This window comes from Sturnus vulgaris, chromosome 7 (assembly GCF_052056855.1).
Source record: "Sturnus vulgaris isolate bStuVul1 chromosome 7, bStuVul1.hap1, whole genome shotgun sequence".
Lineage (NCBI taxonomy): Eukaryota > Metazoa > Chordata > Aves > Passeriformes > Sturnidae > Sturnus > Sturnus vulgaris.
In genome coordinates, this window is record NC_142249.1 from 21,255,621 (window position 1) to 21,281,711 (window position 26,091).

A 26,091-nucleotide genomic window follows, 5' to 3' on the forward strand; every position below is an offset into this window, starting at 1 on the left:
CTTTTTTGCAACTAATACCTCCACATTTTCTGTACATTACGGATATAATGTATCTTAATCAACATAATCCAACACATGATAATTCTCAAATTTGGTAAAAGCATATTGTAAGAAGGTCTTAACGACAGGCTTTTCCAAACAAGAGTGTATTCACATGGTCATGTCTGCATACCCGTGCTGGTCACGCCATCATCAGCCCCTTACTTCCAGGGGTTAACTGCTCTGGCAGCCAAATAAAATACAGAGAGCGCTGTGTAATTACGGAGACAGTCAAAGGGCAGACTCTATTTTGAAATCTATTTGCACAGACAAGGTCTTCCAATTTCGCTTACAGGAAACAAGCTGGTAAAGGGGGTCTCCTCCTCTCCAGATGCTTTCCACACGTTTTTCCCACATCAGGAAATCGTGGACATGGACACCATGCAGCACTGTTTCCTGGATTGCAGAACTATGTCATTACAAGGAGAAGAGCAAGTCCGTGCTTGTGAGAAATATTTCCTCCTAATTGGATGTATTAGGGGAAAGCAAAACCCATAAGGACTACTGAAAATGTGACTAGCAGCAATTTGTAAACAGGACGCAGCCACAGCTGTCACGATGGTACTGGAAAAAAGCAAGCAGAAATGAAAGGGTAAAAACACTCTGTTTTTAATAGCATGATTGGGGAAATGAAATATTCATCAGGATAGATGTGACTTCAGTTACAACAGCAACACATCGGTGAAAACTTCAACAACAGCGTGCTTACGACCCTACCCTGATAAACCGAAACACAGGCCAGTATCTTGCAAACATTATATTCTAATTGGGATTGTTTTATTTAATTTTTCTGGAAATTAACGACAGAATTTGTTTAGTTAATAGAGGCATTAACAGAACTGTTCTTGTTACTCTCCTAAGAGGCAATGAAGCAAAGCAATGGTCGAACGGCAACCAACTCCAAGGGAGAAGAGTCAGCCCCTCTGCCAGCATCACTGTCACTCCTCCATGCCACTGAAAAAAGTCAGTTCTGGCCCTCAGTTACACTCCTTGCTAATTACAATTCTGCCCTTACTTCATGCAGAGTGGAACTGGGCAATTTGTTGGCTATACGCCAATACAAATGAATCTGTAAATTCATAAACTACATGGAAACAGATTCTTGTTTGGCTTTACTTACTATGATTTAGTCTAGACTAACAGGCTAAAATGATGAATCAGTGCCTTCTAGAATAGTGCTGTGCTTCAAATTCATTATCCAGTCAAACTCAGGGCTGACAAAATAGCTGTTCTGCAAGTTGGTAAACTGGGAAACCACAGAGAATCAGAACCCCTTCTATTTACAGGAAGGATGACAGCCTAAGGGTACTTCATCCCAATAATAACAACATTCAAGTACTGGTGCCCAGGTCATGACAAGCCATGACCCTCCCCATAGCTCCTTCAGGAAGCTGGCTCGATGCCACCTTTTATCAGCAGCAACTGACAGTGCAACTTTAACAAACAAGAAGAAAAAATTAGTATTATATCCTTCAAAATCTCCTTTGACCAGTTGAGCAGTTCTGTATATATACACACACATGGAGTCACACCAAGGCAGTATAAGAAATAAATTAACTACTGAGTAAAATTCTGCTATCATTAAACAGTATTTCTCCCTTTTATTATAGGATTTTAAAAATAAAGAGTACAATCTAACTATAGCTGAGTGATATTCATTAATATACCAAAGGAAATGAATTGTCTATTACAGAACACGGGATCAAGCTGTACAGACACTGGGAACAGGGCATTGCAGTCCTCCAACAGAGCCTTCCATCCCAGTGTTATTTCTACTACATTTTCTGTCTCTGACAGAAAAACGCAGGAAAATAAAAAGACAGTGTTGTCTAAAGCAATATCACTGCAAAATGAGATAAGTCTAGTACAAAAGCTGGACAAAGCAATATTAAGGGTTTCAATCACAGTTACTATCAAGGGAATTCAGGCTCCAGATCACAGCATCTGGCAAGTTTCAACTTCTCTGACTAGCAGGAGAAACATTCCTCTTATGTTACTGCATTCCTTTATTGAGTAAATTAATTTATCATAAAATGAATAAATTAGAATGAGAAACATATCTGTTCAGGCTTCCATATTTAAATACATTTTCTAAGCATTTTCTATCTATCGTTAGATTTTTTAAAAGATTAGAGAAATTACTTTTGCTTGAAAGATTGGTTGTTGTATTAATGATTTTGATTTTGTAGGGAAGTAACAACTGTTGGAACAAGCTAGTTTAAAAAATAGCAGTAGTTTCAGATTAAAATAATAAGCTATTCAAACAGTCCTTACACACAGCACAATATCAAATCTTGCTGTTTATATGCACCCATCCACAGCTCTAACATTCATTGAATCCTACTGGGTTAAAATCTTTTCAGGTGCCCTGTGAAACAACTGGTTTTCAACTGGCATGTTTATGTTCTGTATACGTTCCTGACACTATACTAAATGTTACAATTTTTTTTTTACTTTAACCTCTTAAATTTCTGTCTGAAATGGAAAAAATATGTCTGGATCACCATAAAATCCATTTCCCACCCTTTCAGTAGGCAAGTAACATATCTGTAATAAGAGTAATCTTTGCCTAGGAAATTTAGGAATGCTCCTGAACATTGTATCAGGATGTTTTGCGTAGCTTGACACATGGGAAGAGAACAGGCAGTCAGTCTTTTTTCTGCAATAAGTATTTTCCATACACCTGCAGCCAAATCTCTAAGGACATAGGATGATTTCTGAATCATAGGTCAGTCTTATCTCAGAATCAAGGAGAAAAGTGCACACGGCCAGTAACTTTGGGATGAATACTGTAATAAAATAAGATTACATTACTACTCATTCGGTAAAATTGACAGCTAGTACTACTTCTTGCCTTGAGTTAAAAGTTGTTAATCACTTGTATTGTCCTATTTTCACATGAAAACACAAGTTAAGTTAGGACAGTAAGTCTTTTAAGCATGTGTCCTTTGCTAGAGTGACGAGTCTAAGGTTGGGGAATTACACCCTATAATCCAGATTTCAAAATATATGAGCAGAGAGGTCTAAGAGTTTACAGTTTTTTCTGTTAAACTGCTGTGGTGGTGGTAGAAATAAGCCCTTATTTTTATTTCAAGAAAATGCTTTGCACAAGAAGATGTTCTAATCAAGACATTGCTGCAGATAACTTGTAGCATCCTGATTAAAACATTTATTTTTAAACCTGTCAGTCATTACTATGTGCTATTAATGCATAACTTGGAAGCTTATTCATAAATATGTGACATTTGGGTCACTGAGCGAATTGTAATGATAGAATTATGAATCAAATTTGGAAGAGTACAGTATAATGTTTGGGAGGTGTTTTAAATGTTTTTTAAACACCTTTCACTTATCTCCTTGCTCAACATTTACAAAGATCTCTTTTTAGCATAAAAATCCCTGTTTATCAAACAGTGATACAGGAAGAAGTTGTTTACGTTTTCAGAAGTACCAACATACATCACTTATGACAAAAAAACCAAGCACTCCATAAGAAATGCTCAATCACTGTCAATCATACACACCAAAATATACATAAACCAAAGCATGTGGTATGAACTGTATTAGATTCAAACTGAACACAGAATTACAACTATAACAAACAAAACCCAAATAATTACTAGTGACTCACCGGCCTATTTACACATCTCACCAAACTATTGGAAAGGTAGGTAACCATAGAAACCTGTCAGCCTAAATTCAGCACTTCAAAATTTGTATTTAGCTTAAAATGCTGACAATTCTCTTACTATTTGACAAAATCCGTATTTTTAAAGGCTTCAGTTTTTGCTTTGGTACTTAAATAAATGCTTAAAATTATTTCATCTGTTGGTTACTAAGAATTTGCCTTTTATATTTGATTTTACCCAAGTAAAAATTGCAGTTTACTCTGGTAATATAAAAGGTTAATAAATTTTATTATTGCAAATTAATTTCTAACATTTCTTTAATGACTGAAATTAAATAACAATGTAAAACAAAAACTTCTGCACTTACTATTAAATGTTTTGCATATAGACTTTTTTAAGCCGCACACCAGCAGAAAAGAGAAATTACTCAAATTAACTGTTAAAGCTGAAATGCTAATAGCCTTTTCAACTTATACTTCTTTTTCACTGACAATTGCAATTTGCATGGCTTAAAATTTAATACTATCATTAGTACTAATGTCCTATATTTTACTTCATAATCTAAATGAGTAAAATATTATTTTTGTAGTTCACTGGCTCTTATACTTAGGCTGTAATGTTCAGTGTGTATTTCATTATGTAGATGAGCAATGGAAGTTGTCTAACATGATTTAAATGGGTCAACAGTATTTTCCTATTCACATTAATCATCTAGACAGCCACACACACAAAAAAATAGCCTTGAAAACTAACCTAGGAAATCTCTTTTTCTCAGTGACTCTTCCCACCACTCCAACAACAGCAAGCACATGTTCCAGCAGCCGGGCTCTGGGGACCCAGGCTGGGCGCTGCTCCCCTCGCCAGCGCGCAGCTCCCGCCGCTGCCCGCCCGCTCCGGGCTGCCCGCGGCCCCGTGCCAAGAATCATTCTCGTCCTGCCAACTTCAATGGGAGCTGTGTGTTGACAAACTGAGCAAATCTGAATCGGCAAAATTCATTCTTGGCACGGGGACACACAACTGTGCTGAAAGCAAAGGCGCGCTGCCTGCTCCGCTGCGCTGGCAGCCGGCTTCTTCTGGCGTAAACACACTTGTCAGAGCTCCCACCAAAGTCAAAGGACACAGGATGAGGCCATTTATTGCCAATTGTTTATAAAACACATCAAAATTAAGGGTTCTATTCTCAAGCTATGTAACTACTATCTACGGCCCACTTCATATACGGCTTATGGCAAATAAAATGGCAATTTATAAATAACAGCCCTTCCGTAGAAAGGGAAGCTGTTCTAATAAATGCTAAAGGGAAGAATGTAAGTATAAAACAGGCAGAAACTAACAGAATGATTGTGCACCAAACATTCAGACTCATTTATTTAAAAAATTTATTTTTAAGCTAAAAAAACCCCCAACTAATTTCTGAGCTATCTTCATCAGGTTATTCACTCACTTTGCATAGTTTATTGGATTGTTCTACAGTCTGATTTTCTAAGCTAGACAGAGTAAGCAAGGAGTCTTTGCAAGAAGTTAGGTCTCAAACTCCTTTTTCTAGACCATAAAGAGTTTACACAGTCTTTTCTGCACAGATAGTAAATCTGTAAGAAGAAGAAATTTTTTGTTTTCCATAAAATGAAGATAATCTAACTTGCCAGCAAAATATGACAGGCAATTCTCCTGAGCATGTTTAGCTACCTTGTCTGCAAAACTGGGCAGTAATCTATGAAATTCTCTATAGGGATATCCATTTAATCAATTACTAATTTGTAAACTCAACTCAGAACTTCTAGATTCAGTCAATCACACGCTAAGAAACCCGCTGCATTATTTTTTCACATGGAAAATGTGAAGTCTATCTCAATCTACACGCATGGCCTAGTGAAAAGTGATGTGACTGTGAATTTCAGTCTTACAGCCCTGGCCACAACTTCATAAATGTCAAGGCTCCTGATCTCCATTCAGTAGGCAAAAAGCTACAATAAAGTTGATTCTGATGTGGCTGTTCCCGTGGCAATGGCACAGTCATTGAAAGCCTTATGCCAGTGCCTGGGCCATGCTTGCTCATCCTGCAGAGGTTGGTAGTCCACAGTCACCACCTGCCACTCTGGAGGAGACACGAGAGAACTGCTGCCTTTCCCCAGACACCCCAGCAGATTATTTTCATCTGGTTGAACTTCCAGCTGCCAACACCCCACCTACCTGTTTGCAACACACAGCTGGTTTCCACAGCTGTTGCAGCAAGCTCTGCCCAAGTCTGTCCATCAGCTACCTCATTCTATACCTGATTTTGTGAAGCAGATTTACAGAAGAGCTATTTGGACAAAACAGCCTCCAAATGAACAAAAACAAGACTATCTTTATCAAGAAGATTTTAGAAACAGCCACTTCTGCAGTCTTCGGTTTGCCCTGCAATTACATTCTTGCCAGAAAACAAGTATTAGTTAAGGAGAGTACTCTATAACTCAAAACTCTTAGACAACATAATGGTACTACTCAGAAAGCTGCTGGGACAGTTATACCAGTAAAATAATTCTTGCTGGTACTACTTGATCTTTTTGAGCAACTGATTTAAGAGAACTACTCTCTTGAGATGAGCTTCTGCTGATCTAGCAGGGTGTGTTAGAGCATGAATAAATTTTTATAAACCCAGACAAGACCCACTACTCTATTTACTTCTTTAAAGAACACCCATTTCTACCATGACTCATAGGAATTATGTTAATCAGTGCAGAACAACCAGAAATGGCTCAGAGAGGTTAGACCTGCCTAGCCACCTCACAGGTATTAGCTCCAAAAAGACATGGCAGTGACATTAAGTCTTGTCATCACCTACCATTTCATCCATGAGGCATGAGTGTGACTCAATGCTCAGATCTGCACAAATGGCTACGGGTAACACCTCCTCTCAGTGCCAACCCAGCATGTCTCCACTTTGTCCAGTGGGAAAGGACCTCAACTCAACAGCTCTAGATGAGTTTACAAGCACCCTCAAGAGCTGAGAAGTGAAGCAGAATACAAACAGATCTGCAGTGACTGCACCATTTCTTACACAAAGCATCTCCATTTTACATGGGGGAAAGCTAGGAGTTCTTCTGTTGCTTCTGCCCAACTCCATCTTCACCTCTGTCTATCAGTAAATCTGACACTGAACAGCTGGAATTTATATGAGAAACAAACTTGCCATTTTCTTTCAATGTTATGCCACATCTCTTGACTTTTTTAGAAAATACATAGCGCAGGACATAATTTAAATTTATGTACAAGAAAGCATGAAACAGATAATCTGAGAAATGTACAAATTTCTACAGAGAACATGTGATATGCTGTAAGTATTAATGTACAAATTCAGATCATGTTCATGACTTGCAATAGTTCTTCATGGTTCAAAATGAGCTTGATCTAAAACAAAACACAGCTTTAAACAGGTTTTAACAACGAACACCTGAACATAAATATTTTTAAAATGTGAAAGTTGGAGTCTTTATAGAGTTGGTTAGAGTGGCTGGTTATTTTATAATCTAAACTCAAAAGAGAACAGTGCGACTTCCAAAAATACCCATGGAAGTTTTCTCAGGCTGCATACCAGAAGAGTATGTCTGCCAAAAGACCTCCAAGGAGCTCAGAAGAGCCCTTTATTCTCCCTTCTAAGGCTTCGATGCAGCAGGGCTGCTTGTTGAACACTTGGTTTTTAACAGCCTCCTTTTTCTTCAGAAATTACAAAGGGAAAGACATTACTGATTTGGAAAGGACATAATCTCTAAAAGGACAATGAACAAACTTTCCATACCTTGTTTTCTATGTCATAAAATATTTTCAGTGTTTTTCACTCAAATAATGTTTTCAATATGAAGTACCTTGAGAGAATAAAAAAAAAATTCAAACTTGCCTTGTCATCCAAGGAACAGCCAGTTATCATGCAGATAAAGTCCTCTGCTAATGAACAGTTCAGTTGGTAACATTTACCAATCACATCTACTAGATAATTTTAGAAACATAGCAATATAACATAATAACTATGACAAAATAGAGAATTCAGAAACTTCTTATTATACTAAACATAACCACATACTATATTTTCCTGCCTGAATTGCATCCAATAAACTACAGGACCTTACCCTGTGGTATGCAAATTTTCATGCTACTCTCTCACATTTTACTCCTACAATTAAAACATGCACTATTCTGGTTACATGACACATCTTATGAAGTGAAGGTCACTGCAGTTAAGTAATTACATATGACTGTGAATCTATTAAAGATGGGGCATTTGTTTCTGTCACATCTCTAACCCGATGCAGCAAACCAAGAATGAGGCTAAAGTGAGTATTTAATTATGCAAGCTAGACAGACTACATGGTTCTGATACATAACAAACAATATGCAGTTGTTTTCAACTTGTGACTCGACAAAACCTGGGAATTTGATAGCAAAACTTTTATTTAGAAAGCAAGTCCATTATCAGTTTGTTTCAGCTTTCTAAATGAGAGTCCACATTGCCACTGAAGGATGCTTAAAAAAAACAGTGCTCAAAATGCTTGAAGAACAGTGAACCAACAGGTGACAGCCAGGGTGGTCTGCTCCCAAGCACAGGGCAGCTTTGTCCCTCCTGTTGTTGGGGAGTTTCTGCCTGCCAGGCAGTTCACTGTGACATTTGTGGAGAAGCACCCTGAAGAAAAGCACCATAGTGTGCAGCACTGGCTGGTGATGGGCAAGGAGACTTCTCAGGGTAGGATTGCTGTGGAAGCCCCAAAGTAAGCAATGGGCAGACGAAGGGCTAGGGAAACCTGAGTGCCAAGAGCCACTGAGCAGAGGAACATAAGCTTTGATGGCAACTGCAGAGACAGATGCAAGGGGCAGGGAGAGAAAAGTTACAGTAGTACAGACAAAAGTGAAAGTGTCAGAAGAAGCAGCTGGCAAAACAAAACAAGGTTGTTAACATGGGAATTTGGCGGTCAAAACACAAGTCATATAAAGAGGGTAAAAAATTACCAACTGAGAAGAAGCCCTTATTATAAAGCAACACAATTCTAATGCTTTGAAACAGCTCCTTCTAAAAAATCTTCTAGAGTCTGTTTTCACCCTAGATAACACCGAAGGCCAGTGGTGTGACCTGAACTGGTGAACACAAAATCTGACTTTTCTTAAATGGAAACTAGAAGCTGACTTCATAGAGTGCCTTCATACTTAGTGCATTATAAATTGCTTTAAATACTGGCAGGCAAACAGCCATTATTCACTCAAGAGCTCATATGTAATAATACTTAGCATTTTTATAGAGCTTTTCATCTTCAAAGTGCTTTACAAACAACTCATTAATCTCAACCAATGCACCTGTGAGGTAGAGAAATATCTGCATTGTACGTGGAGAAAGACAGAAAGTTCAATGACTCATCCAAAGCCATGCACACTACCAGCCCCAGATAGCCCTGCCTCCTGGCTCCTAGTGCCATGAACGACCTGAGATCATACCTTGTCTTCAGCCACACAGCTGTAGAATTTGTTTCACTGCAAGGCAGTGGCAGAGTGCTAGTCTAGCTGGAGACCCTCCCTTTTCCAAAGGTGAAAAGTTCCCAAGGACTGCTAGCTCCCACTAGGATCACCAGCCCCAGGAAGTGGGAAGTCCATGAGACGCCAAAGTGAGACTCACAACATAGATTCTCAAACTGATTCACCACCAAGCAGTGAGCTGAAAAACCCTCAGCGCTGGCAGAAGCCTTTGCCTCTCTCTCGCTATTTATTTCTAACTGCTGCATAGACTCCAGAGCAGGAGATCCCTACAAGTCAGACAACAGAAGAACCTTGAAGCCTCTGGCCTCTGAGTACTGCCACAATTCAAGAAAAAGCTTCACTCTTCTGGTGTTCTCTAACTGTTAAAAACTTGTAATGACATTTTCCATTCAAGAATGGTAATTCTCTTCCTGGCTGGTATCTGGAAAAAAAATCTTAACGTGATTATAGTGCATGATTGTACTTTTAACTTTCTGAAGTTTAAAAATACCTGATATGATTTTTCTTAAACCTCAGAAATACCAGGAATGTCAAACCTGGAGCAGATGAGAAATGTGGAAGGTGTGAACAATACTTGTACTGTGCTACAGCAGACTTTATATTCCCTTATATGGAGAAAACAAATAATTAACTTTTAGTAATAACATCTTGATTTCAGATGTTTATTAGTCACTAGATTTAAATATATAAATCTGAGAATTCTTATCTGTTCACTCTTCACATTTGTGAATCCAGAGCTTAGCAAGTTCTCCAGCCACTGTAGTTCCTCCCTGGGTAAACAGCTCATGTATAAAAATATAGGTCAGTCATACAAACTGTTACAATAACAGAAAAACAAACCCCACTTTTTCTTAAGATATCAAAGAAAAGTCTCTCTGTAATGGTAATAGTATAACATGTTAGTTAAGCAAACACGAGCAGCAAAAGATAAATGAATGGCAAAAATGTATGTAGCTAAAAGAACTCTGCCAGCCTGCCCTGTTAACCTGGGTATAAAAGGCAGAATAAGAAGAAAGAAGCAGCCTTTAATTACTCTTCCCTATCTTAATGTTTTACATTTAAAAAGAAAAACAAAAACAAGCCCATATAATTCAAAACAACATGAAGAAACAACTCCTGATCTTTAAGCAGAAACAAGTTCCTCAAATTTAGAAGACTTCCAAGCTTATTATTTCATTGATTTAAAGTGAGCTGGTGTCTGACCACCAACACCATCCTTTAAAAAAAAAAAGTCAAATCTACAACTCCCAATGAAAATAAAGGCATATAAGAGCAAACTAAAATATCACATACAGGAAATGCAATTAAATTTAATTACACTGAACACTAACATTCATTCTGCAATCACACAAAAAAATTCTAAAAACATTTTCTAAATTAAAAACTCCACCATAATATTATACAGCTAAAATAATACGCAATCTTTATATAATGCAGTTTTTCCAACAGAACAAAACAGATTAAAGAGCAGCAAGCAAGAACAAAATGTAAATGTGCAACTGTATCCACTAAACTCTGGAAGCTGAAAAACCACCCAACATCATAACAGTGATGCCGCAACATTTTTTGCTATTTTGTTCAATAACTCCTCACTTTATTTGTACGCAGTAATGAAGGAATGTCACAGCAACTTGTGTCTGTCTCTGTGTGCTCTATTCTTTCCTGCTTCTGTTTTCAGGGTAGGTTAAAAAGAATCTTTACTCCTAATCATCAGCAAACCAGTACCAGATTTCACTTGTGGTAAAGTATGCTACCCATCAGTACAAGGCAATGCTCCATAAAAACAACAAAGAAAATAAAAAAAGCAAGAGGCAAGGTCTGAACACATTTTTCTTTCAATTCCCTTGGGAATCATGATTCCATAGGTCTTGAATTCCCAGGCAGAGGGGATCATGTTCATCAGTTACGGCAGCTCCTCTGGGCCTAAGTCCAGGTAGACTGCTTGTCTAAACTTGATGAAATATAGGCGCCATTAGGTAACAGCAGTGGTCAGGGAGACTCCAGAAATATGTAACTGAAAACTAAAAAATGAAATTAAAACAAGGCTGTAGCCAAACAGCCTCTTTCTACAGGATGCAATAACTGCAAGGCAAAGAGTTTACAACATACAGACTGTTCCTTATATACATTCTCCTGCCTTTTCCCAAAGATAATAAGAAAGCTGGATTGGGCAGACAAGCATATTTTAACAAACATTGATTTTAAATAGAAATGCTTAGGAAAGAAACCACTGTGACAAATACACATGGATTGAATAGATAAAACACTAAAAAGAAGTCATTGCCTTGTAACCCACTTTCCCTCCCACTACATTACTTCAAAATATTTTCAAATTAAATTCTCATGCTAATAAGTATTGCTAGATCAACAGCACTGGGATGTGGTGTCTAGAAGCACTGCAAGCTACCCATCATAGCACATCAACATGTCAAACTGTCAAAGAGAAGAAGAGGCAGCAAGACTCCCACCAGATGTGCATTTTGAAGTGCTATAGGAATGTGCTTGTTTGGGAGTGAAGAAGGAAGGAGGAACCAAAAAAAGGAAAATTATCAATCCCCAGTTGATAAGATCATTGTAATAGGTGTCCTACAGGTAGTTTTAGCACAGAAAAGGCCTTTTCAGACTGCATACACTATCAAGCACTACTCTGAAATCACAGACCAGCAGCACTGTCACTGAAGAATGCTCAAAAGCTCCTAAGCTTTTGTTTAAATTTCCTCTTGATTCACAATTGTCACAATCAGAACATCGTGTCTACTATATCCAAATATCAAGGAAAGGAAAACCCGTTTAGATTTCATGACACAGACCTCCACTGCAGCTTTAGCATCAAAACAGGTTCAAAAACAGAAGTAGCTTGTCTTTAAGGTGACTTCAGCCAAAATTCAAATCTCTTCAGAATAAAAAAAATAAAATAGCATGACACCATAGAAATATTTTTGGTAGCCTCAACCCTACACTCCAACTATAGCTGTACATGGAAAGTCACACAAGAAATGAGGTTATGTGTGCCAAACTGGCTAAGTAGGGCTTCCCCTGCACAGCCAGAGAACACCCATGACACAAATCCCAAACTTTACAGATAGGTGGTATGTTGATTTTATGTGCACCTTAAATTCAGCTTCTGGTCTAGGTAGAGTAATTCAGTGCAAAAACTTGGGTAAAAGATATTCAATATCTAAATCCAGAAAACCACTTTACCTAGGTCCATGGCTAAACTGCATGTTTGCCTGGTAGCAGGAGCAGCAGGCACCAGGGCAAGCTCAGGCCCTGTTTCATCCTGCTGATGCTGTGCTGCCACAAAACCTTCCAGAAACTACTCCCTCAGTGCTAGAGTTTCTCCATCTATCAGCTAGTGGTCATGATTTCAGCCCCTTTTGTCTGCTTTAGCTATCTGAACTGTGAGCTCTGAGATGCAAAAAAAAAAAAAGTTTTATTATATGCTTACATTTGATCCTGTGACTTTAGGCAGTGAAGCTATCTGCTCTAAAATACAAGGTAATTCACTATTTGAGGTCCAGAATTTCTTTAGGAATGATTCAATCCCTCATTTTGTCTCCTGAAATGCTATATATTACCCTAAACAAGCTTAGAGGCCACCATAGATGTCATATACTCTACCACTATACTTGATGTTTTAAGTAACAGAACATGCAAGGACCAAGTAGCCACACACTTCACAGTTTGATCCTGCACATAGCCTTGGCAGGATCATATTCAAGGATAGATTTTAGAAGACTGTATTTTTGTTCCCTTTAATTTAATCTCTGAAGATTGTGAAGTGGTATTATTATTTATTTCACTGATTTGCTGTATGAGTATAGAGGAACTAAAATCAGTTATTTGGTTCTTTGCAAAACAACATTACATTAGTGTGTGTTGGTTAACACTGCATTTGTGAGCCTGAAGAGTAGAAGACTGAAGCAACACCTAAAGGAGAGACAAAATTTGCCTTCTGTGCTGCCCAGAGGCAGCAATGAACTGAGTATCTTGAATTAAAATCAGAGACATGAATTTCCATTTCAGACTTTCCACCCTATGACATGGTATTATGTCGAGCCTTTGCTTTTATGTCTGCAGCCAGGTAAGGAAATGGCAGATGACAAGAGACTCTGGCAGGCAGTGTAGAAGCTGTGAATGCTAACAGTCCTCGCTCACAGATATCCCTGTGTCCAACTGGGAAGACAGACAGCACCGTAAAATCCACTTTGGAAACACAGCAGCAAGACAACTCCCTACCATGGGGCATCCCACTTTCTTGCTAGAGTAATTCCCAGAGCTTTCTGGTATTTTCCTTCAGGGTCAGCAGCCTGTGCACAAAGCTGGACAATCATCCTTCAGTGAATCACCACACCAGGGCACAGAGTTTCTGCAGGTGGTGGAAAAGTCTCAGAGCTCTGCCACAGCAATGGAAAGAGGAAGTAGCTCTTTTCTGCTTAGAGAAAGCTCCAGGTGAGCTTTAAGGAAAATTTTGCAAAATGAAAAGTGATACATGCAAAATACATTTCCAAACAAGGTCAATTTTGCCTGAAGGATTATGGCTGGGCTTACTTTCCTTAACTTATGCATATGAAAATGTACCTGTCTAATAGATTGATCACAGACTAAACACTGGCAGATACAGGACACTACCTGGGACCTGGGCACACAATATATAAGGCATACAGAGCAGAGAAAGCATTATCAAAAAGCTGAAACTTAGTACTCTTCAGGAACTTGTCATTAACTTTGTCTCTATGTGGGTTTTAGATGTAACCACAATGGTGATGCTCTGGTGCCAGGGCAATGGGCACCTTCCTACAAAGGAGAAAAGACTTCTTAGTCTGAAATGAATGGCTACAAGAGAAGGTGTGGGGGTCACTAAAGCTGTTGATGTGGCAGAAAATGTTGGTTTTCAGCAGCTGTCCAGGACATCTGCTAATGTCTTTCCTTCATTTAAAGGCAATCTTAGCTAATGCTGAGAAGCCTAAGCTCACAGAGAAACCACACCCTACACATCCACCCACAGCCCAGAAGTGATAGATCTCGTAAGAAAAAAAGACACAGTGTGCTGCCAACAATACATTACCTCTCAACTGAAAAAAGAGAACAATTAAACACTTTATTGAAAGGGGAATATTTTTCTCTCGTGCCTCAAACCATGAAAGTGGATGTCTTCCCCAGAGCTGCTGCACAGTTGAAATGGGAATAACTCCTTGCCCGCCTGATTATTTTTGAAACAGGGATGAAAATACCTTAGGATCATTTAAAAAATGTTGAAAGTGTACTACAATCAAATGGTTTGAACTTCCACCATGCATCACTTGCAGCTCATAATGCTAATGTTAAATTCTGGAGACATGAGTCTGTCTACAAATTAATGGAAAATGTGAATTAATATTTTCTTCCAGCTAATTGCCCAACTCATATATTGCACAATGCAGCCAAGCACATTTGATCTTGAAAACTCTCTTGCACACGTTTTAAATATTTTTTTCTCATTAGCTAAAATAAATCAGAATTACAGTACGTATTTACTTGTAAGTCTGGAATACCAGGAAACAGTCAAGTCTCTCCAAAACTGTTATCTGTATATTCTATGGCTAATTTTAAAAAAAGCATTAGGTTAAAAGTACTGGAAGTTACTCTAGGTGAGGATTAATTGTTTGCATTGTACATTTCTGAATTTCTTTTTAACAGTGAGAAAAATACAGAGATACTTCTATCATTTGAATATTAACAGTGCTAAGAAGATTTTTATGAATAATTCTGAACATGAGAATGGTATCTAATATGCTGAAATTTGTGACTAAATATGCTTATCAAAGAGGAAGCTGTAACAATTTTTAATAAAGAAATACAACACCTGTTTCAAAATGCATCATCAGAAAGATGTTAACACACTGATTCAGTAGCCTATAGCAGCAAAAAAAGCTAAAATGAATACTTTGATTTCAGGAAAAAAAAAAGAAAATAATTTAATTTTGAGTCCTTTGACTTCCTCTTAGAAATATTGAAAAGTCTGAATTTTGTAAAACCATGAGCATTATCAAGGTCCGCAGATTTAAAAAAAGGCAAGAAATTAACTGTATCAGAAACACTGCTCAGTAAAGATTCAGTAAAGCAGGTACTTTATCTATTTAATCACTTCCCAGATGGAGACTTCATAATACACTTTCATACAGTAACACACAGAGTCCAACAAAAAATGACAATTTAAAAGTTGATTACCAGTTTTAAATGTCAAAGCCATGTCTGACCAGAAAGAAAAACTACGGAAAATTACATCTGCACTATCTAGAGCATGTAAACCAGATCACTTCACATTGCCTCAGCCACTTGCTACAACTTCTTTATTAATCCTACTAATGTTTCTAACTTGTGTGGTGCTTCAGGATAGTTTGAGGATTTTCATATAAATACCCTGCTGGAGAAGAGTTTATTATTCCTTTAATATACACAGTTTTGGCTAACCTAACTATGAAGTATGGAAAATACTCAACCATGCATTACTGACAAGGCTTGTGAACCAAACTTGTGACCTATATGGCCCAAAAAAAAGGAAAAAAACCCCAAAAACCCAAACCAAAACAAACCAAAACAACCCCCCCCCCAAAAAAATACAAAAACAAAACATAAAAAACAAACCAAAAAATACCAAACCAAACCCCAACTCATTTCTAATGAGACTTGGCACTTCTGGGCAAATTTCAAAGTGTGAGGCTTTGAAGCTGTATTGCAACAGAATCAACTCTAGCTATGCCCCTCTGTTTTTATAAAAAATAAAAAAACAAGTTTAAAACAATACCTATGTACTTCCTCCTCATTTTACTAACAGAGGGGAAACAGTAACATTCTCAGAAAAATTTTGAAAACAAACATCTCCATCTCTAAAAGGCTCTGTAGTCTCAGAAGAAGAAGCATCTCACAACGTCTCACATTCTGTGGTACTGGAGACAGCTGTAGCTTTTAGTCAGGTGCAGTTTCCAGGTTCCCCACTGAGGAGCCTGTGGACAAATTCCCAGTTCCAGAAGGGGCTGAACAAGGCAGCTCAGCCCCTTCCAAGCAAATAGCCAGCCTGGGAACACAAACTACATAGGCAAGGGATGTATCACACCCTGTCAGTCTATGCTGAAGTGACTTTAAAAACCTGGCCCACAGCAAGTCACACAGATTACCACAGAATTCTTATTCATTGCTAGGGAAGAAAGATCAGGAATCAGTTATATCAGGATGTAACACAAAAGTAACTCATTTTACATGGAATGTTTTCTCATCAATTATTTTCCTGTGGCTATAAACCCTGAAATTTCATTATAAGAAATTAGGGGTTTCTACTCTACAATAATTTACCTGTATAAAATAAATAGATCTGTAAGAGATTACTATGCTTTAATTCATATAAGATACAATTGTAGATATAAATGCAGTTCTTTCATGTCTTCTACTTATTACCAATAAAGTAGCACAGATTCAATTATGATAATACCCGAAATGGTGATAGTATCTAATCAGACCATTTACAAGCCAGTGAATCAGCACACAATCCATATTATTTCTAACTACAAACTGTGACAGTGATTTGATGTGTCTGTGTTCTGGGTGTTTCCTGGCTTTCTTTTACAAAACAGTAAATTCAATTCACATACCTATGCATCATCTGCAAAATTTTTTTTGAATACTCTTCAAGAAAAGGTGACAGCTAAAGTGCAGTTCAACCCACTGCTAGGTCACTCTGAAATGCAGCATTTGAGCATACAGAATTTCACACAGGTTTGTGGAAATTACTCACACCCTAAAGAGTTGTGTTCCTTCTCCTTGGGTTGAAAGTGTTTGAATTCTGACATTAGCAAGGCAGAGACTATTCAAATAACTTCCCTATATGATTACCAAAAAGTACTTTTTATTTTCTTAGCATCTTTCAGCCAATTTTCTTTTTTAATAATGGATTTTTTTTTGGCTAGCCTAAGTCCTTCTGATAGTGGAGAAAGCATTTAATCAGTATACAAACTTCCAAGATCACTGCTGCTCAAATGAACTTATGCAGAAACAATTCTGTAATATAGAAAACTTTCATATTTTATAAAAAGTATTAGATATATTAAAAAGAAAACACAAAGGAGGTAATAAATAAGTAATTTTTGTTCAATTATGGTAGAACAGATACCCTTAGGTGAACAGAAATCTAATTTAAATTACTTTTGTCTTTCAATATTTGCAAATTAAATTGTACTGAACTGTTCAATTCGGGGAAAATTTGATTTAATCAGTCTTGTCTTAACTATGACAGTTTCACTTTCTCAAATCTCAAAGCATATTCCCTAGGGAAGCTGAACAAAGTTTGATGCCGGAACGGAAGGTAGGAAGGCTTAACAACTTTAATTCGCTAAATTCTTTTAACCGGATGACAGACATTGGGTTTTTCAGTGCGCATGGGGCTAATGACGGATGTAGGACATGGGCACAAAGCTTCAGCTTGTGAAAGGTTGTGGGGTAGGAGAAGGGCTCGGCAGAGAACCCCAGGGCACGGCGGAAAACGGGCCCGGAAAAGCCATTACACAGACGGGCGTGCCAGCAGGTAAGAAGTTCTGCAGTTGAATGGGTTGGTAGAATAAACCCACATACTTATGTCAGATTACTTCAGCAGCAAAAATCACCACAACAAGCCTAGAGCAAAACATTCCCACAGCCTTCCCGCACGGCGGGATCCCCGGGACGGCGGGAGCTGCCGTGTTCCCGCCTCACGCTTTAACAGAAGCCGAGACTTGACAGCTGCGGCCGCTGCCGCGAGGCCCCGCCGCCACAGGCCGCGCCCCGCCCGGCCGCCTTGGCGCGCCGCGGCCGGCGGAGCGCTCTCTCGCAGCCCTCGGCAGGCGCGGCGGCGGCGGCGGCGGGACCTTTCGCTCCTCGATTTCAAAACGAGACCCGACTGAGCAGCGGCGGGCAGGGTAGGGCAGGGCAGGGCAGAGCGGCAGCCGGGCCTGCGCCTCACCCCGGCAGCGGCGGCGGCGGCGCGCACTCACCTCCGCTGCGCAGCGCGCGGGCGGCTCTGGGCGCCGCCATGCTGCCCATGTGAGGCGGTCACGTGGGCGCGTGCGGCGGCGGGCGGGCCGGGAGCGCCCCCCTCCCGCCCTCGGCCGGCGCGGGCGCGGTGTGAGGGCGGCGGGCGCGATCCGCTCCGGCCGCGGATCCCCGGTGCCCGCAGGTGCTGCCAGCTGCCCTGCTGTGCCCCCACCCTGCTCGGCTCCACAGCATCCCTAGCGGCATTGGCCACTGCTCCTGCCGCCAGCGGGACACGTGGCAGTGAGGCAGAGCTGCCCGAAGTGGGGCTCCGTCCCGCATGAGTTGCAGCCATACTATTCCATGAGTGCTGGAGTTACCTCGTAATTTCTTGCCATTAAAAATAAACAAAACACAACCAACTGAGCAAGCAAGCAAGCAAACACCACCACTCTCCCCTCAACTTGTACTTGCGTGAATAAAATACGAACTGCTCTTCATGAACTAATTAATGCAAAGGAGTATCTCGAAGGTAGGTGCCAAGAGCATGGTGCCAAACCTTTTTCAGTGGTGCCAAGTGACAGGATGAGGAGCAATGGCATAACTAAAACACAAATTTCATCTCAACATGAGGAAGAGCTTTATGTTGAGGGTGGCAAAGCACTGGAGCAGGCTGCCCAGGGAAGGGCTGTAATCTTCTTCTCTGGAGACATTCAAAACCCACTTGGGTGCATTCCAAAATACAGAAGTAATACAAGGAATCCTTTCTTACATCCTCACATACATAATGATCATGTGAACATACACAGTGGTAAACTGTGGGAGAAGAAAGAAAATTGTTAAATGGGAACTGAGGCTGCTTATCTCCAGATTTATTTACCTCCTGGTACAGCCATTAGGAGTTTTTAACTTAACATGTACAAGTTTTATTATTTAGTTAAGAATAGACTCAAAGCCCAAGGCAGATGGGAATACTGAGCATATTTACCTACATGTGCTTTAGAAAAAGCCCCCAAAAATTATGAACTTGAAAGTTACACTTCAAGCATTTCTGATTTAAGGAGCAAATTCTAAGCATTCACTGATTAAGAGGATCACAGCACATTTTTTTAAACTTCGCTAGTAAAAGTGCATGTCTTAATCAGCTGCCACAGCATGATAAGCAGCCTATCATATAGCTTATATCCATACTACACAGTAGTTTAAAGATCAATACAATACCTTGCACTGCCTCCAAAAAATAAAACATTCCACTTCTTATACTTCTTACAGCCGCCTTCTGCATGAACTGACATGTTTCATCATCATTATTCAGAGAGGGGAGAATGATAAGATTTTCACAGAAATACAGATATAGAAATAAGTATAGAGAGAGCATTGCTAAGCTGATCAGTTACACCTCATGAGCACCATTACCCACTGCTCACTGTTGAGAGCTATGCACACATTTCATTTGCAGGGCTGAAATGTGCATGTCTTCACTTTATTCCTAATTCTACAATGTAATATGGTTTTTCAGGAGTGTGAATTCCATTAGGCATCATTTTATCCTCTCTTGTATCTTGGCAAGGCTTTAGGAATCCAGACACTCAACCACTAGTTTTATAACATCAATGTGCAGTGTAAAGTAATCACGCATTCTGCTGCTTGGCCTAAGCAACTATATGTACTCTTGAGTGGGTGTGCTTGTATGTGCTTAAAGAGAACGTGAAAGTATCCATGTATGATGAGTTACTCACCACGTTTTCCTTAACTGTCACTAAAGGAAAGAAACAGAGAGCTCTAAGGCAGCCTAGTCTCACCTTTCTTATTTGAGTCAGCAAGTATTTCCTACTCAGTGGAACGAGGCCACTGTTAGAGAAAATGAAGTGAATGCTTGGCTTTTGTCTGCATCTGTAAGCCCTAAATTCTTTACTGTAACAGCCTGAAAATTGGTGGATGGCATAACAAAATGGAGGCAATTCTAGTTATGCTGCTACCACCTTTGTAATTACCTTGTCCTTAAGTGTCAGGCTATTTCACAAATACTTATAGGTACTGACTAGTGGTTAGATTGGACCAATTATTTTTGCATGCCAGAAAACAAGAGGGGATCAATCAAATTACGATCAATAACATTTCAAGCGAACTGTGTAATTTTTGCAGTCTCTGGATGCATCTTAAGCCTAACAACAGTCATTATTCAGTAGTCTCTAATTTATGCTTACATGCAGGTTTTCTCCTTTTGCTAAGAAATACAAACAACAGATATAGTTTTTAGGACCTTTATAGCAGTAAAATGGGGGTGAATATCTCAGAAAAGAGAGATACCAGATCCTAACATAGCAAACGTGAAAAAAATCATACTCTGCTGTGTTCAAATTGTCACCAAAAGTAAATACATCGCTTTCTTCTTCATATGTATAATTGTCTTTTGGTTACAACTGACAATCTCCTGAAATGCTTAAGATGGACAGTGATGTTTCAAGATGTCCTGAGCATCAGGCTGAGAGGCAATTTTGGAGAGATCACTTTTCAGTCTAGGATTTATTTAGTCTTCCACATTGGTGTGGAAGACTTTCCTTGAAGAATGTTTCACATCCCATCTCACTTATATTGGCTTTGTGCTGTCAAAGCCACCAACCAATAAATGTAGAATCTCAACTTTATTTCCTCCCAAAATATGGCAGGCTGATATTAAAATAAGCACAAGTGTGCTAAAGAAGACATAAAGCCAGGTTTTTACCTGCAAGTTTCAAAGCAGTCTGTAACATCCTGTAAGACAACAGAGTTGTATCTTATGCACACATGAAATCTTTTATACAGCAATATAGAAACACACTTCTAGTGTAAGTATAGCAGCTGAGGTTAGGCTTAGACTTTCCTATATAAGATAGTCTTAAAAGATGATTTAATTCCACAGCAGCTTTTGCTGATGAGACTGGTGCTGTTTGGGTCCTGCTCTAATCACAAATAGGTGTTCTTTTTTTCAGCACTGATGTTCATCTGATCCAGGGTGAGAGGGTTTAGAGCCTTTAGCTTGCAAATCTCCTGTATCAGTGATATATAATCTAAAGCTACACCAAATAAAACTTATATTACAAGTCGAGGGAAAATGAAGTAACATATTTACAGGTCCCCATCATATTAAATTCATTCTAGGCAAAGATTTTCTCTTTTCTATGCAACGATGAAGTTTTAAAACATGAACACCCCATATAGCTCAGAGAAAAGCTTAACTAGAAGAAAGGGAAGCATCTAAAAATAGCAGCTATTGAGCATGGAACACCTCCCTTATTGCCCTACCATTTAGAAACAAAAAAAGGGATGTCAAGCTCTTCCCATTGATCCAGATTTTCTTTACATTTTATCTCTTCAGCTCAAACTGTGCAACAACCACAAATGGAGCACGTACCTCCTGTGAGAGGAATGTTTACAGCATTACATGTTCTTTATTTACTTAAAAAAGAAGCTAGTGCTACTCTCAGAAAAAAACAGTGCACAGTACTGCTCCTGTTACATAGAATTTTTATAAAGGCAAAGAGGGAATTCTGAATCCTCTTCCCAAGGCTTTGTCTTCATTACTTGAGATTCCTCCAGTTTGGGTGGGAGCCTTATATATGAAATGAGCTTTGAAGAGCCAAAGTAGGACATTTTTTCCAACCTCTTCTCTCTGCCTTTGGTCTGGAGAACTAAAAATATTTTGAACATGGAAATCTGAAAACTGTTGTATTAATTAACTTTTCTACAGTAGTTTGTATCATTCTAGATCTAAAAGGAAGCTCTGATACACAGTGTGTAATCTTGTTTCTTGTGATGTGTATTACTGAAGGCTTTAGTGCAAGGAACAAAGAACCTGGTAAGCATGTATTTGAATGAGTAGCTATGAGTAGAAACTGGTAGTTGTATTATTTTTCTTTTTACATTGTAAAAAAGATGAGTGATAGGGAGGCAAGCTCATGCCTACAATTTTCCCACCAGTTATAAGCCAGTATGAAGGCAGATAGCATAGCATGCCCTGCCTGAGTCGAGCTTGCATCCATTTGTATTGCTTTGTGTAATAGCCTTCCATTTTTACTGGCTGCACTAAATTTTTAGCCTCACAATTCCAAATATTGTCACTGGTGTGGTTAACTGTCTTTTGTAAATGGAATGTTTTAATAGAAAGAACCCAGGGTTAGATTGAAATCTTTCTGATCATTGGAGAAAAGAGCTAGCAGTGTAAACTAGCTGAAATTACTGAAAATAATGAATGACAGCATGAGGAAAAATATTTCTGGTGACTTTGGGCTGGTGGTTTTTTGGTTTTTTTTTCAGAAAATAGAAATATCTGTGACACATACTTGCTTATGAGATACAGATGTTAATATTTTACTATCCTTTTTTGCAACTTCAAGTCCAAATTATCCTAGCAAGCAATGTTTCACAAAGCAGTAGCATTACAGAATAATTTTAAATTTAAAAGCTGAAACTCCAAGGGTTTATATGATAGGCTTACCAATGTAACAGGTATTTCTAGTTCTAACAGTTTGATACTGAAGAAAGGAGGTCAGAACTGACACTGTGAGGAAAGGTAAAATGGGAAAATATGCAACATAAGATTTTCAAGCTTTCTAGTGTCTGACAGTCATAAAATATGATAAAAGAGAAGCATAAAGAACAACAAAGTCTCAGTAAGAGACAAAAAAAGGAATTGAAAAAAATCCATATAAGCACACACAAATCCTTCATACAGACATTATGGGCTGCTTACCCTCCTGCTGATATTGCAGAGAGAGACAATAGGTCAGTCTTGAATTGCCTAAACTGCCACATAGCAGCTTTGTGTGTTGGTTCGTAGGAGGCAAAGACATTTGCTGCCCAAGACACTCCTTCAGCAGCACACAGACCTTTATTCCCACAAATACAGCAGTTAGTGTTCTTCAAATCCTGCAGCTTGAGGTGGTTTACTTTCTCAGTTCTGAAGCTATAGGTATTCTGTTGTATTTTTTGAGATTATTAGTTGCTGAACAAGAAGTTGTTTCCTAGTATCTGCAGTAGGTAACTTTTATGTTTCAAAATACCTGAAAGGGAACAGTTTGACCCAGGTTGCTGGACATAGAACACTTTTCAGAGCTTTATTTACCTCTTAAGACAAAATCTTGCATTAGCACCATTGACAGTATCTTTACATTGGAAGAAAACTTGTGTCTGTCAATTGATCTAAATTCACTATTTTACTGAATTACTTGGAAGTAGATTCACTGTTGCCACGGCTGGATTAGTAAGTGATGGAAGGGCAAGCCAGCATCCTGATGCCAGAAGCCTCTACAATGAAAAACTTTATAAACATACTCAGTGATCTTATGCACATTGTGAATATTCAAATGTAAAAAAACTCTCTGAAATGTTTTATCAGTATGTCGTGCAAAGTTTAACTTGAAATTTGAGTGAAGTGACTGAAGAATCTGGATTTTATCGAAATGCAGAAAAAAGTCACGTAAACCTATTATTAATAAGACTGTTATTAGTATTTGCTTTAAGTTTCTGTTAGCTAGTAATAACTAAAAAGAACAATAGCACCTTAAGAAACCTAGGATTACAGCTTAAGTATTTGAATAAAAATATTTTTAATCCAGGATTACTTTAGCATCATATTGTGCTCAGAATAGGAGAGGACTCCAATAGCATTCAGCTTCAGCTCTCCAATTCTCATGGCCCCAATATCTAGTGAAAGAGCTGCTACTAAGCCTGTGTTAATTTGTCAGCTCACAAATCCACACAATTGAAACCCTCTAGTACCTACTTACAATTCCATACAGACAGCTGTTAGTAGTTCACAGGTCTTCTCAGCATACAAAAGTCAAACAACACTAGTTGTGTACTACACCACAAAGTATTTGTTTAAATATAGAAGGTCCCCGTTCTTAGTTATGCTAATACAAAAATTCAAACATTACACAAAACTTACTGAACTTTTATAAATAGTATTATGCTTTTTTATTTCACAATATGACTCACTGAACAGCTGGAGTTGCCACTGTGTGTGAGACAAGCATCCTGCAGTTCACTTGTAGGTGAAATTCGTTATCCTGTTGAAAACCATGAACAAAATATCCAGACTGGCAGGCTAGGACTTTGTCTAGCAGCATCCTGAAATGTGGGTATTCAGTCAATTTTACCATGAATGCATAGTCTCTAAAATGTTAGCTTGAACAGATGCATCCCACAAGCCTACTGAAGGCAACTAGCATATGTCCCCCAGCAGTGTCAGAAGTATTGCTGTAGTTTTCTAGCTATCCTATAAGATTATTGCCACCTTCTCTTTGCCAAGGGAAAGGACAGTCCACACAGCTGACTTGAGGCAAAGTCAGCAGGGCTAGTTTAATCTGCTACAGATAATTGGCTTAATTTACTGTAATGGACTAGGGTGTACTCACAAGGTTTTTCCTGGTAGCAGAGCTGCAGAAGCTGTAATCTGCTGCAGGATGGAAGGATTCAAAATTTCTAGACCTCTAGAAAGCTGTTTATTCCTATTTTTCATGCCAAGAAGTTTTGCAGTTCACAGGCACATCCCAACATCTTAGAATGTTCCCAAGGCCTTACCAGAACGAGAACCTACTATAGGAACTGGATGCACTAATTCAAACGCTTTCAACTTTGTCAACGTAAAAAGAAAAAAAAAAAAATCTCATCTGCTATGAAAAAATAAATCTGCCCTTGTCACTGTGTGAGAGAAGTTTCACTATTTGTGAACGGCAAAAGGAAATTGTGATTAAGGAAAGCAATGTCGTGCTTTTTGGCTCAGTAATTTCTAAGTGGGCAAACAGCCCATTAGGCAGTGTTTTTTCTTGACAGTCCTACAGGTTTTCCAATGGCTTAAGCTCAGGGACTGTTAGTACAGGCTGCCCCAGAAGTATCCTGGACCTCTATGCAGGAACCAAATTTAAGCACAATTCTTCAGTTTAGCTTTTCCACTTCTGACTTATCATCAAGATCTGAACATGTTCAGTAAAAAAACAAAACCGTCCACAGAAAAAACCAAACTCCAAGTTTCTCAACTTAACCTCAGCCTTATTGCTACTATCAGGAAACGTCTTTTAACAATTGTTACTATTGATTAATGGATTTGGATACTACAGTAGATGAAAGACGTATAATACAGCCAAGATACCCTAACCCAGAATTAAAATTTCTAAAAATAATTTAATAGAAAATGCAAAAAAAAATCCCACGGTTCTAAACATTTAAAAATTAATTCACTTCTTCCACATCACATCAGATAGTGCAGAACTGTCAACCTACAAGTTCCAGTTTTGAAAGCTGGACCTGAATCCCATTAGGACCAGCAAACATGGTTAATAAATTTCAATGCTCCTTATTCAGATTAAATCCTCTGAAGTCTGAACTTCAGAAAAGGTAACAATTTATTCCTTTGAGGTAGGACAGACAGGATATTTAAGAACTAATCTCAGGTCTGAGAAGTAAGGGATAGCAGAAGAGGATCAAGGAACTATATAAAGGCACTTGCTTCCTACAGATTTATGTTTCACTAATAGAAGTGCTTTTGGAATCCTCACTGGACTTGTCTTGGCTGGTTCCCCAGTTGTGAGGTATCTTCCTGAAAATCACGAACCCGGAAACTTGGGGGTTTGAAAAAGAATGTGCTTGAGGCACTTTAGAGGCTTAAACAGAATGTGTCTGTTTGCTTCCAGCAGGAGGATCCACTTTTAGCAAAGGGTAAAGTCTGTACACAGGAAACATTCGAGAGACCACAGAACCAATCTCGTAACCTGCTCATGACATTAAATCTGCACAGGCCCTACACTGTACAATGGGATCCACAGAGAACAGCCCGAGGACAATCACATTAGGAGAAATCTGAGATTGCTTAGATTTCTATATTAACTTGCTATTCAAGTATCTATTAAGTCTCGATCAAAACAAATGGGTAAAAGAAAATTCATACAATTGAAGTAACACTGTA

General features: G+C 38.7%; 1 protein-coding gene across 3 annotated transcripts in view; it reads right to left on the reverse strand.

Moving 5' to 3' along the window:
• The window catches only part of METAP1D (methionyl aminopeptidase type 1D, mitochondrial), a 44,781-nt gene extending 26,542 nt beyond the window's left edge, over positions 1-18,239 (reverse strand). Inside the window, exon 1 of one of the 3 annotated variants that reach the window (XM_088168043.1) lies at positions 18,170-18,239. In XM_088168043.1, coding sequence (XP_088024169.1) covers positions 18,170-18,218 — 49 coding nt within the window. In that variant the 5' untranslated portion in view covers positions 18,219-18,239. Of the gene's footprint in view, positions 1-332; positions 412-4,421; positions 4,552-18,169 lie in introns of those variants that run through there. The other 2 variants (XM_014880229.2, XM_014880228.2) reach the window with 2 other exon arrangements.
• Positions 18,240-26,091: the final 7,852 nt, after the last annotated feature.